Source organism: Acanthisitta chloris, unplaced genomic scaffold, assembly GCF_000695815.1.
Source record: "Acanthisitta chloris isolate BGI_N310 unplaced genomic scaffold, ASM69581v1 scaffold41048, whole genome shotgun sequence".
Lineage (NCBI taxonomy): Eukaryota > Metazoa > Chordata > Aves > Passeriformes > Acanthisittidae > Acanthisitta > Acanthisitta chloris.
The window spans coordinates 1-12,120 of record NW_008686089.1 but is presented as its reverse complement, the minus strand read 5'-3'; the positions used below and the strand labels follow the sequence as shown (position 1 = coordinate 12,120).

At 48.5% G+C, this 12,120-nt stretch overlaps 1 protein-coding gene across 1 annotated transcript; it reads right to left on the bottom strand.

Moving 5' to 3' along the window:
* Nucleotides 1-691: 691 nt before the first annotated feature.
* LOC103807261 (two pore calcium channel protein 1-like) lies at nt 692-11,933 on the bottom strand. Its single transcript, XM_009079983.1, has 18 exons — nt 11,854-11,933; nt 10,674-10,788; nt 9,463-9,591; nt 9,116-9,232; nt 8,229-8,347; nt 7,956-8,057; nt 7,539-7,665; nt 6,403-6,604; nt 5,575-5,719; nt 4,656-4,841; nt 4,204-4,268; nt 3,855-3,942; nt 3,515-3,584; nt 2,765-2,984; nt 2,431-2,521; nt 2,023-2,136; nt 1,524-1,642; nt 692-840 (listed from the first exon to the last, which is right to left on the bottom strand). The coding sequence occupies exons 2-18, from the start codon at nt 10,761-10,763 to the stop codon at nt 701-703; spliced, it is 2,124 nt and encodes a 707-aa protein (XP_009078231.1). The 5' UTR covers nt 10,764-10,788; nt 11,854-11,933; the 3' UTR covers nt 692-700.
* Nucleotides 11,934-12,120: the final 187 nt, after the last annotated feature.

Below are 12,120 nucleotides of genomic sequence, written 5' to 3'. Positions count from 1 at the left end.
GGCCTCACGCCGCCTCCCCATTGGCCACCCGCGGCCTCACGCCGCCTCCCCATTGGCTGTCCTCTCTGCCTCTCACCTCGAGGTCCCGCCCCCTCCCGCCGCTAGGCGGCGCCCCGGGCACAGCCTGGGGGGACAAGGAGAGCTAAAAGGATAAAATTGGGATTTAAATGCTGGAGACAGCGCTGGGCACTGCATAAACAGTGGGAAGCGCAGCCCTCCCCACTCCTCTCCCAATCCTGATCTCCCACTTCAAGGCCCTGTTACCAGGCACATGCAGATAATCATGCAGCAGCTCTAACCCATCATTAACTCCACGATAATCCATCATTTTCCCAGACTGCTGAATTTATTGTGCTAAAGCCGTTTAATTCAGCACACACTGGTCCATAACTGCGTACAAAAAAGTGCTGCAATACAAAATTCCAGTTACAACAAGTAGTTACTCCATAACATACTGACTATGGCACTGTCACTCCATGGGCACAGCTGGAGATGACAACTCCCCCTACACTTTCCAGTTTCAATGTTTATACAGGACTTTACATGAGATAAAGCTCCTTTACAAAGCTGTCTGGGGCATCAGCTGCCTCTTCCACCATGTAACCTGGCCTCCATACGAGTGCCACACCTGGAGGCAGCCAGGGAACATGTTTGGGACCTGGACAGCTGGGAATCAGCTCCTCCTTGCCAATGGCCCCTGTTATGCTGTGCTCTCAGAACTCCTGGGTACAGCAGCAGTGGGGGACAAGTTTAGGATCTCCTCAAATGAAGGGCCTTCATCCTCAAGGGGGATTTCTGCCTCAAACATACGCTGGAGCAGAGCATCAACTGTCCTGTATCCTGAGGGTGACAAAAAAAAATAAAAAAATCCCTGTAAGCACCTGTTCTGTTCATCAGCAGGACTGAGGTGGTGGCTACCTCAAGGCCCATGTTCTACACTAAATAGGCAAGAAAACTCCCCAAATTACATTCCCTGGTATTCCACCCCATATATTTTAAGCACTGTGAGAGCTTGTCAAGGATATGACCATTAAGATTTTAAACCCTTCTATTCCCACACAGTGGATACGTGATCCCAGTTAGCTGCCATGCTGAGAGGCATGAGCTTGGGGAGCTGCTGAGGTATGGCAAGAAAGCCAGGAGAAGGAAAAGTAGTCATTAAGCTAGAGGAAAGGAAGATATAATCACCCCATGATCCAGGCCAGGAGGAATGCAAAGTCCATATAGGAAGGAGAAAGGAAAACAGGTCTCTTGGCAGTGCAGGACCTCAGCCACCAAGGTAGTGTCTTCAGGGGATGCTTAATGAACACAAGGAACACAGAAAGGCCAAGGCAGGAGAGAAAAAGTTGCTACAGATTTAAAAAGAAACAGTAAATGCTGGTGTCCACAGCTGTCATCTCAAAATCTCCAGGTGGGTTCTAGCTGCCCCGAGGGAGTAGGAGTGCCTGGGAGCTTCCCCAAGGACAGTTCCGAGCCTTGGCCTCTTCACCACAAACCTGGGGACACTGGAGGGCTGCACTTACGTTTGGAGGCAATTTTAAACACCAGCCCTTTTGACTGTGGCTTCCTTCCACCTTCCCCGTCAAGGTCATGCTCGGCACTCTCCATGTTATCCAGGAGCTGTTCATCCTGGAGCTCATCCCTACACAAGAAGGGCCAAAAGTTACTCCAGGGAGGGGAACACATCCTACCCCAGGAGGCCCACATGAACCCAGCAGTGACGGTTTCTCTGGGGCAGGACAAGCACCAGCCATGGTGTTAGTTCCAGCATCTCTTCTGTCCTCTGGGCAGGAGCCCTGGGCTGGAAGAGTCAAGGGAGGCAGCAAGGCCAATGCCAGTAGCCTTTCTGTTGACCTAGACGAGGCCTACACTGTCACAGCAGATTAGCCAGAACTTCATGACAAGGAAAAGGAATTTTGGCTCACGCCTCAAGACAGAGTGTGGCTTTTCCCTCCAGTCCCACAGCCCTCATCAGTGGTGCCAAGCCAGCCCCATCCAGCACGATCTATTGGTGGGGCTTACTCTTGAACTCCCATTCCCAGTTCCTGGATTTTCTGTTCAATAGCTGTTTCCACTTCACTCTTCTCCAGGGAGTACTCCACAAAGAAAGCTTCCAAAATGAATGACACAAAGATACTGAAAGGAATGATGAGCAGAGTTACATGGCAGCATTTTCTTACAGGCATCAATGACTCAGTGTTCCTAGACTTATTTCCCAGTACTACATCCCTTCTCATCTGGTGGAGACAGGAAGCTCCAAGTCAGAGCAGCACTCAGTGGAGACAAGAATGTCTCTCAGATTCCTCTACACGCATACCACATAGCTCTCCAAGAGTCACACCAGGTGTGATCCAGGGACCATCAGCAGTGCCCTGGCAGAGGCAGAGCCCTTCTAGCCTCCAAAGTAAATGAGATTGACCCAAAACTTACTTGACAATGATTATCACCATCACAATGTGGAAGGCAATGAAATACAGCTTGGCAGGCTGAACTGTCACATTGGCAAATCCATTGGCAAAGAGTAGAGCAAGAGTTAAGGGCAAGCGACAGAAGATGATGATGCTGAGGGAGGAAGCAAGTAAGACCATCCAGCAGTGACCACCTGAATCAAACCCTCTGCAGGGACCATTTATCTGTTGTCTATGTGTAATACCAGGGGAAGAGCAGAGTCTGGGAAGACCATGGATGATACAATCACCCACAAGGATCAAATCCAGCTCCTGCTCCCCAGGCTCCAGTTGGGACTGTGCACAACAAAGGATATCATGCCACTGATTGACCACGGTGAGCTCCATGAGGACGATAAAGGAAGAAGCAAAGTTGTTGAAGTTGTTCTTGCAGTACTTCCCACGGGCAAACAGAGAATCCTTGAGAGCTGGGTTCCCACATTCCAGGGCATGAGGAGCATTCGAGTTGGCGGGGAAGAACTGAATTTTCCCATGGAATAACTCCATGCCAATTATAGCAAATACACAATACACAACCTGGGAAGAGAAACCCCATCACCTGCTTCTCCAGCAAGCAGCAAGCTCCAAGACAAGCTTAGCAGGTTTTCCCATCTGTACAGGCACAGCAAGCAGCTGGGGAGCAGCACAGAGTCCAAAAGACCCAAGCCACGAGGCAGGAATAACCCAAAAACTACAAATACATCAAAAGGAAGCATTCCTAAATCACTACAGAAGCTATTCTTAGGAAACCTCTTAACCAAGTTTCTCATTTAGCTTCTTGCCCAAACCATGGTTTGATTCATTACAGTGTGAAGCCCAGACTGCATAGAACACCTTCAGCACCCCATGGAGCCAAGGAGGATGTCCTGATTCAGCCAGAAGCAGGAACCCAGCCCCTCTGCACACACTTGCTTGCACAATGACCACAAATCCAAGACACTTACAGTTTCAAGGGCCTGCCATCCAGGGATTTGCATTTATCCTCTTGGAAACAGCACGAGTGTGAAACTTAAGACACATTCCTGTACAACTGGATTGCTTTGAGCTAAGACAGCAGGATTTCTTACCAGAGTCAGCCCACCAAATGTCAGCATCGTTGGGACGATGTTTATCAATGTGTTCATGATCACACGGAACCTACAGCAAACAATTCATGACAACACCTGCTGTGGGGAGGCTCTTCTACAGTCCATACTTGCTTATTGTTACACTACAGTCTCTTCACATGAGTAAAGCCTCTCCAGAGAGACTGCAGCAACTGGGCTCACTATGCTGGGAAAAGGCCTTGGGATGCTTTGTGGAGTGGCCATGCAAAGCATCTATGCATAGCATTCAGGGCACTGTCTCTAGCACAGCCCATCCCCCTCCCAAAAAAACACCATCTCCCCACCCCATTCTCTTCATTACCTTTGAATGCTGTCAACAATCCTTATCAGCCTAAGGACTCGCAAGATGAAGACAATGTCCAGGACCTGTTGGCTGTTGTACTTTGTAGCTGAGGAAAGAAAGATTTTTATTTAAAAAATAAGCTGGGAAGCATTAAGGTAAGTTCTTATATGTTACTATTATGTCCTTGGTTAAACACTGTAACAGGGAGCTACAAAAAAAATAAAGAGAGAGAGTGGGTTAGTTCTTAGAAACCCTCCAGGAAATTCCTTGTCCTGCCAGAAAGCCTCCCACGCCCGAGGTGATGGCAGAAGGCTGCTGAGATCACCAAGATTCCCAGAGGCATGCAGACTGCTTAACCTGCACTTACTCGACTTCAGGGTGGCATTGAGTATCGTTGCAGTCAAGGCAGCAAAAATGATGAGAGTATCAAACCTAGCATGAGGGAAGGCACTGCTGTTAGATTTTGTGTGTCAGGGAGCAGGTGCTTCAACAAGTAGTGACCCCTCCTCCTCACATCTGTGCCTGTAGCACCTCAAACTTATCTGCGGGGTGAGCAGATGGGAGAGCTTTGTTTACAAAACTTTCCCGTCCCCCCTATCTTCACATGCTGCAAAGTCACCTTTGACAGGGCAGAGAACAGTATTTCAGAGCTAAGTTAGGCAAAGAAAGAGCAAAACATCCTCTGACTCATTTAAAACACACCCTGGCACAGGAGTTAGGCAGCTCATCTCTCCAAGAGGCTTTTAGTCCTTGAGGAGCTGAGCACAAAGACCTCATCACACTTGACATCACCTCCATACAAACATCCATCCCACTCACCAGTTCCAGAACTGCGTTTTGCCAAAGAATGCCCTCGGTTCGTAGGTGTACACCTTCAAGAGTATCTCAACGATATACAGAGCAAGGAACACCCACTCTGCATAAGAAATGTAAGGGGTTTCCTCATCCAGAGCGATGAAGATGGCATTTATGAGGATGATTGCATCATAAGTCCAAACAAAACCCCTGCAAGAAGAAAGAGAAATCACTTTGCTGCTCCCAAGGAGGTCAAAGTGACACAGTTATTCCAGAGATTCTTTGCTCCCTCTCTCAAATATTCTTTACCCATCAGTTCTCCACAAACCTGAGAGTTTAGGGAAGTTACTGCAGAGTTTAGCTTAAAGCAAAGGTGATCAAACACTGGAATGGGTTGCAGAGAGGTTATGGAGTCTCCATCCCTGGAAATACCCTAAACCCAGCTAGACCTAGCCTTGAGTACCCTACTCTAGCTGACCTTTCTTTGAGCAAGGGGATTACACTAGACCATCTCTAGATGTTCCTTCCAACCTCAGCAATTCTGGAATTCTGGGAAGACTTGAAGGTCAGAGAGAGCTCTAGCAGCTCATTGTACCAACTGAGCAAGAGCTGATGAACCAGCACAATGCAGCCTTGCAGCAGAGTCTGCTGAGGTACAATCAACTTTAAGACATGCATTTACTCTGGTCTTTCAAGGCAGGCCACAAAGCCTGGCTGTCAGCAGAACCCAGTTACACTCAGCACCTGCAGAAGAGCTGCACAAGTGGGACTGGACAAGGCACAGACTCACCAATAATCACATCTGGTTTCTCCACACCGCTGAAGGCAGGCAAAGGGCAGAGCTAGACCACAGAACCGTCCTCAGCATTGGCCTGAATGCTATTTGCACTCTCCAGGATAACACTCAGGTGAGCATTTGGCTGTTCCCCTAGCAGAGACCTACCTGTGCCTCACCATGCTGCGCAGGAGCCGACTTGCTGTGGATTTGTACACACGAGGCATCCACTGCGCCAGCGGATGGCTGCGGATCTTCAGGGTGACCACCTGGATGTTTAGGAGATCTGCCAGTTGTACAAAAGACTTCTTGTCTGCAGCAGGGGAGAGGGTTACACATCAATACAATACAGCCTGGCAAATGAAAATCTATACCCACAGGAGCTGCCCAGAGTGGTATCCACCATAGAACAAGATAAACTCGGAACTCAAACTGCTCCTCCACCCCATTCCTGGAGAACTGGCTCAAGCCACAAGCCAACAACCACCACAGAATGATCTAGCACGAGGAAACTAACTTGCCCCTCCCGATATTGCCAGAGAAGGGCAAGAGGCTCTAGAAGACTGTATGGGAAACCACACTGCTTGGAGGAATCTGACAACAAGGGAGGTTTTCCTCATCCTGTGCAGAGAACAGGAGGTCTCACATGCCATGGGAAGCTTGGCCTGATGGCAGATGGCCATGAAGAACCACCCACATTGTGCCTGACATGAGCTACAGGACAGGCAGCAAGAACAACCTTCCAGAACTTCAGCAATCTGGAGGGAAACAGGACGAGGGGCCTGGAGTCAACATCCCTGAAGGTGCTGAATGACTGGATGTGACCCTTAGTGCTCTGTTCTAGTTGACAAGGTGGTGATAGGTCACAGGTTGGACTATCTTGGAAGCTTTCACCAGCCTTAATGATTCTGTGATTCTGAGTCCCTCTGGAGGCATTACAGAGTACCCGTGAAGGATTAGGCTTCCCCCCAGTCCCTTCAGCACCCAACTGCTCACCTACAAACCCTTTCTGCTCATCATCCGAGATGCGGAGCAGCAGCTCCCGGTGGGAGTTGCTGGTCTCAGGAGCCACCAGCTTGACCAACTGCTTCCACTGGGCTTCTCTAACTACAAACTGCTCTCCCTCCTGTTCCTTCAGGAGGTTGAAGGCCTCTATCATCTTGCGGCGCTTCATGTAGGCAAGCTTACGGATCTCGTTCTGGGGAGAACAGACAGATTCAGGCAGCTTCAGTCACCATTCCCCTTCTTTGTTTTCCATAAATAATCTTATTTTCTCAACGGAGATGCAAGAAGAGACTCAGGGGAACACACTTGGAGTGATATTAGACACAGTACAGCACAGTTGCTGGAGAGGATGGGAAATGGTGTTTAACAGGCAGCCACGGGCTCTCGAATGCTGGGAGAACATTGAAAAAAACGGAAGGAAAGACAAAGGGCAGTGCCTAACAGGAAGGAAGTGACAAAGATCATGGGATCTGCATGTCCACTGGTCACAGAAGCAAAAAGGATGTGCCCACACATACTTCCCATCTGTATACGATTACTGCTGAGATCAGGGGTGAAGATCCTCTTCCACACATGGTTACAAGCAGGTTAAAGAACCTGATACCCTGGAGAGACCAGCAGACTGCTTCCTGAGAGAGTCAATCCCCTCCTGGGAGCACCCAGCAATTTCCAGCTCTCACCCTTTGATCACAAGTCTCAAACTGCCCCTACCGAGTTTGGGTAGAAGCAGCAAGAATTCCAATTCACTTAGACTTCCCATTTTGAGTTCCTTTGCTTTAAGAGCACATCAATGGCAAAACAAGTGTGCTGTGCACTTAAACCCAACTGAAAACAGTCCTTTGTGTAGAGAGCTTGAGCCAGGACTAAGCCTCCAAGACAATGCAGAGACACATGCTTCCTATCTGTTGGGTTCAAGACACCACAGAATATTTAGTTGTTCAATGCCAACAGCAGAACTCACAACCATCCCCATGACATGAAAGGTGGGACCTGTGCTTGTTATTTGCAGAGCAAAGTCAAGAAGCTGTACCCCCTTTTCTATGCTTTCCAGAAGGCTTCCAAGGGAAAGCCAGAGGTTTCCTTACAAGGTCACACAGGCAGTCACCATTCACCTCTCCAAGCATTACCTTCAGGTGCTTTTTGTAGTTGTTGTACACCACAGCCAGGAAGAGAGACATGAAGATATAAGTGTTGACAATGACGAAGGCAATGAAGAACAGGGCATACCAGGAGCTGAAGTCAAATGCTGGCATCCTAGAAAAGGGGAGAGGCATTACTACCTGCTAGGCCAATAGACAGGGAAATAAAAGAATTCACAAGAAATAAAAGAACCCACAAGAAAACAGTCTCCCAGGTAGATTTTTCTGTCCCCCTTTTTGATGGCACCTTCCCAGTATAAACCAAAATGGAAAGTTAGATCAGATGAAGATGGAAGCCCAACCCTCACAGAACTTTAACACTGCTGTCCAAATTAAAGAAGGCTGCATAGAGCCTTGAAAACATGATGAGAGAAAGACATCTGATCATATACACAACATCCATACATGACATCTGGGCTGTTTGCTGTCGTCACCAGCACATAGAGGTCAAACACAATTTCCAAGTAGTTTTTGAAATATGGCAAGCCTTCTGCTGTCTGCAGATTCCTAGGAGGAAAAGAACAGTCTGGAGTTAAGCACAGAGATCACATGTCTCACCAGAGGAGCTTCAGGTATGCAGTGCTTATAACCCCTAGGAATTGTTTGGAGTTACCAGACTCCCTCCTGTGATCCCACACATTCTCACCACCCAGTTCTGAGCAAAAGTAGTATTCACACCTCTCTCCAAATAGCTTCAAGGCCATGAGGGAGAACATGAGAAGGCTGAACATGAAGAGCAAGAAGACGTAGGTGATCTCTGGCAGCGTGTTGCGGATGCTGCGGAAGGCTCTCCGAATCTGCCAGGGAGAAGGGAAGGGTTTACAAACGAGGTGGGACCAGTTTTTCCCCTGACCATCCCACCTGGATCAAACCCCTAACACAGGGACACAAAGTGGGACATGGGTACTTCTCCTGTTGCCTGGCAGGAGAGATTCTGGCCCAGATGCAGCAGCTAAAACCTGTGCAAGAGTCCCAGGCCTTTCCTGCTCATTCTCCAGGAGAAATTCTAGAAGGAGATATCTCACCTACACACCACCACAAGCTCAGCAAACCAGACAGAAGGCCCTGTGGCACTGCTGAGATGCTCTTGCTGCTGGGGACTGGTCAGGGCCAGAAGTCCATTACTCCAGGCCACAAAACACATGCTCCGAGCGCAAAAGTTGAACTGCTCCCTGCCCCAGGCCTCCACACCACAGTTTATTCATTTGTAAGTCAGGACCAGCCCAGTTTTGGGCAGCAGGGCAAAGATCTCTCTGCGACAAGAGGAATCAAGAGTCCAAATCACCCATGCAGGCCTACAGGCTGAGTTTCTGGGAACAGCATGACGTGTTTACCTAGGAGACTTCCAGAAATAAGTAACCTGGCCTCTGACTCAGGGAGAAATAGGTTTGAAGTCTGTGGTGCTGTGTGAATCTACCCTTTTGTCCATCTCAGCCCACCTATGGGAGAAACCTTCACTCAAATGGTGCCATTTCTGCACCAAAACCTTTCTGCTAACTCCCCTGGATCTCAGAAAGCAGCAGGACCCTGTCCCAGGGGGACATCCCACCAGACCTCTTCCTCACCTGGCGACTCTCTGCAAAGTTGATCAGGAAAATGGGCCTCACAATTCTGGACCACCGGATGCTCCTCACATTGTACAGCCTGAGGATCCCATATATGGCCAAGTCTGTTAGGGATAACTGCAGGAGAAAGAAGGAAAATTTCCAGAAGCAATGTTGGAAATGTGTCTAGGTGGTGAAGACAGTGTTAGCTGATACAAGACAAGTGCACACCTGAGAGATTTAATGAGAGCTAATTTGGCCATGGCTCTTCTAGAGTCCGTATTTATCAGGTTTATGACACTAGCAAGGCAACAGGAATAAAAAAAAACCTCCATGCTGGCCACTTGGACCTTGGAGGCCCAACTCACTAGAATTGCCACCATGATGCAGATGTTCTTGGTGTCCTTCCAGAACACGTTGTACAAGGTGACTTTGGCAAAATGTGTCAGTCGACCAAAGAACACCATAAGGCACAACACCTCCACCACAGACGTGGCCTGCAGAGAGAAAAGGGACTCAAGTCAGGACAACCAAGAGCAGCACTATCCCTTTTAGCACAGATGAGGGTGTTCAGGCCCAGAAAAAACAGGCAGAGGCAATATAAAGTCAGGGTTTGCGCTCAGCTGTTTTACAGGCTCACAGATCTGGCACTGAGACAGGCACTCCAGGCTTCCCTTTGTGGAATTCCCTGCCAGGTTAAAGCCAGCAAATTAGTGTTTGCTTAGGATTCAAGAAGCACAAACACACTGGTGCAGAACAAGCAAAGACTGTCGAAAAGTCAGTCCTAAGGGCAACACACGGCTTCTGCTTTCACACATGAAGACTGGACTTGGGTTACACAGAAGGCCAGAATTGTTCTCAGAGATGGAGACTAGCCACATGACTTTGTCCACAGTTGCAATGGCTATTGCTGACAGCCACAATGGCTCCTACAGTCCTTGTCCAGCTCCTGTGCCCATTTTTGTCCCCATTTCAAAAGATCATGGAATCACAGAATGGCTTGGGTTGGTAAAGACTACCCAGTTCCAACCCCTGCCATGGGCAGGGACATCTTCCACTACCTGAGATTGCTCCAAGCCCCATCCAACCTGGCCTGGAACACTTTGAGGGATGGGGCAGACACAGTTCCCCTGGGCAACTTGTGCCAGCGTCTCACCACCCTCACAGGGAAGAAAACCTTTCTAATATTCAGCCTAAACCTGCTGTCTGTCAGTGTGAAGCCATTTACCCTTGTCTTATAACTCCAGGCCCTTGTAAATAGTCCCTTTCCATCTTTCTTGCAGGCTCCTTCAGGTACTGGAAGGCTGCAATTAGACCTTCTCACATAACAGAGCTGCTCCATCCATTTAATCATCTTGGTGCCTCCTCTGGACTCACTCCAACAGATCCATGCCTTTCCTGTGCTGGGGACCTCAGAGCTAGAGGCAGCACTGCAGGTGAGGATTCACCAGAGTGAAGCAGAGGATCAAATATATCCACAAAGAAATCAGCATCAATTATCTCTTGATACCTCTGACAACTACTTTTAAGCAAGAAACCCTTGCTGGCTCTATTAGCTGCTTCTATACCGACAACTCACCAGGAAAGGGAGTGGATACACAGCAGGCTCTTCAAATATGGCAAGGGACAGGTTGAGAAAGATGAAAAAGTAGGTGGTTGTTCTCATCATCCAATGGTTATAGAGATGATAAAGCCTGAGGAAGAAGACAGAGGCACCATAAATAAAGGCTTTTGGGCACATCCCCAGGGGCTGACTGAATGCATCCTGGAAGAACAGCACATACTGTCCCAAATATTTTTTCTAGCCTGGAATTTGGCAAGTTGTTTCCAAATCAGTCTCACAGTTCATGGATACTATACTCCTCTTCAAAGAAAAGTTAAATAGGATAATATTTATTATATATTTATTATATAAACATATTAATTAACCTGTTTATAAAATAATTAATATTATAGTATCAAGGTTATAACAAACCAGTTTCTGGTTATTTTTCTAACAACACCATCCAGAGGTGACAATTTAGGTGTTAGGACAAGATTCGATGAAATGCTCATGACACCCAAAGCAGACAGGTTTCATGACCACACCGCAGCTCAAAGCTTTTGGGACAAACATACTGAACCTCCACGGTCTCCAAGGAAAATGCACCTGTGACTGAAGCTGCTCAGCCTCTCATGAGCACCTCAAAGGGAAGGGAGTCACCATCACAAGCAGAACATTCTGAGCTTAGGGAATTTCACTTATCACCAATTAACACAGGATTTTAATTACTCCTCCAGCAGCAGGTACAGCCTTTTCTGAAGCACACCTAAGCAGTAGTGCCACACTCCCCTCGGATGACCTGAAGTTTTGGGGTGCAGTGGATTGCTGTCAAGTCAACAGGTGCCAAGTGTGACCACCTGGCACAGAGCTGTTCTCCCACACAGGCCAACTGTGCAAACCCCTGCCACCACCACTCCAGCACCACCCACACAGGTGAGGGCTGAGTCTTCCAAACTCTTCATTCCCACAGAGCACTGCAACTTCAGGCTTAAAAGATTTTAATTTCCTTTCCCACCCTCAACATACAGATGCACCGAGCCCCATTTGAAGCATTTCAGCTGAGTTTTCGGCACCCAACCCACACTCCTCAGCACCTCTCTGGTGAAGTTAAGCACCCCCGACTTTTTTGGTTCTTGTTGTCTGGACACGGGTTGTCTGTCCGCAGCCCAGCCCAGAGCCGCACTCCGATGCGATGGGGGGACACAGCCCTCCTTACCTGACCGCCTCCGGGGACGTCTTAAAAGGAATATTCCTGTTGTACTGCGCATCGGAGACAAACGCCGCTGCCAGCAGGAGATCCTGTAGAGAAGGGGAAAAACACAGAGAGAAGGTTAGGAGGTGTCAGAACTTCAAGTAAACTCTGAGAAGTTTGAGTAACTTGGAGTTTGGAGGTCCCTTCAGCCCAGGCGAGGAGGAGACAAAGAGGCAAGAAGGAGGCGAGGCGCGGCGAGGGCAGAGCAGGGTGCCGGGCGGGGAAGCTCCC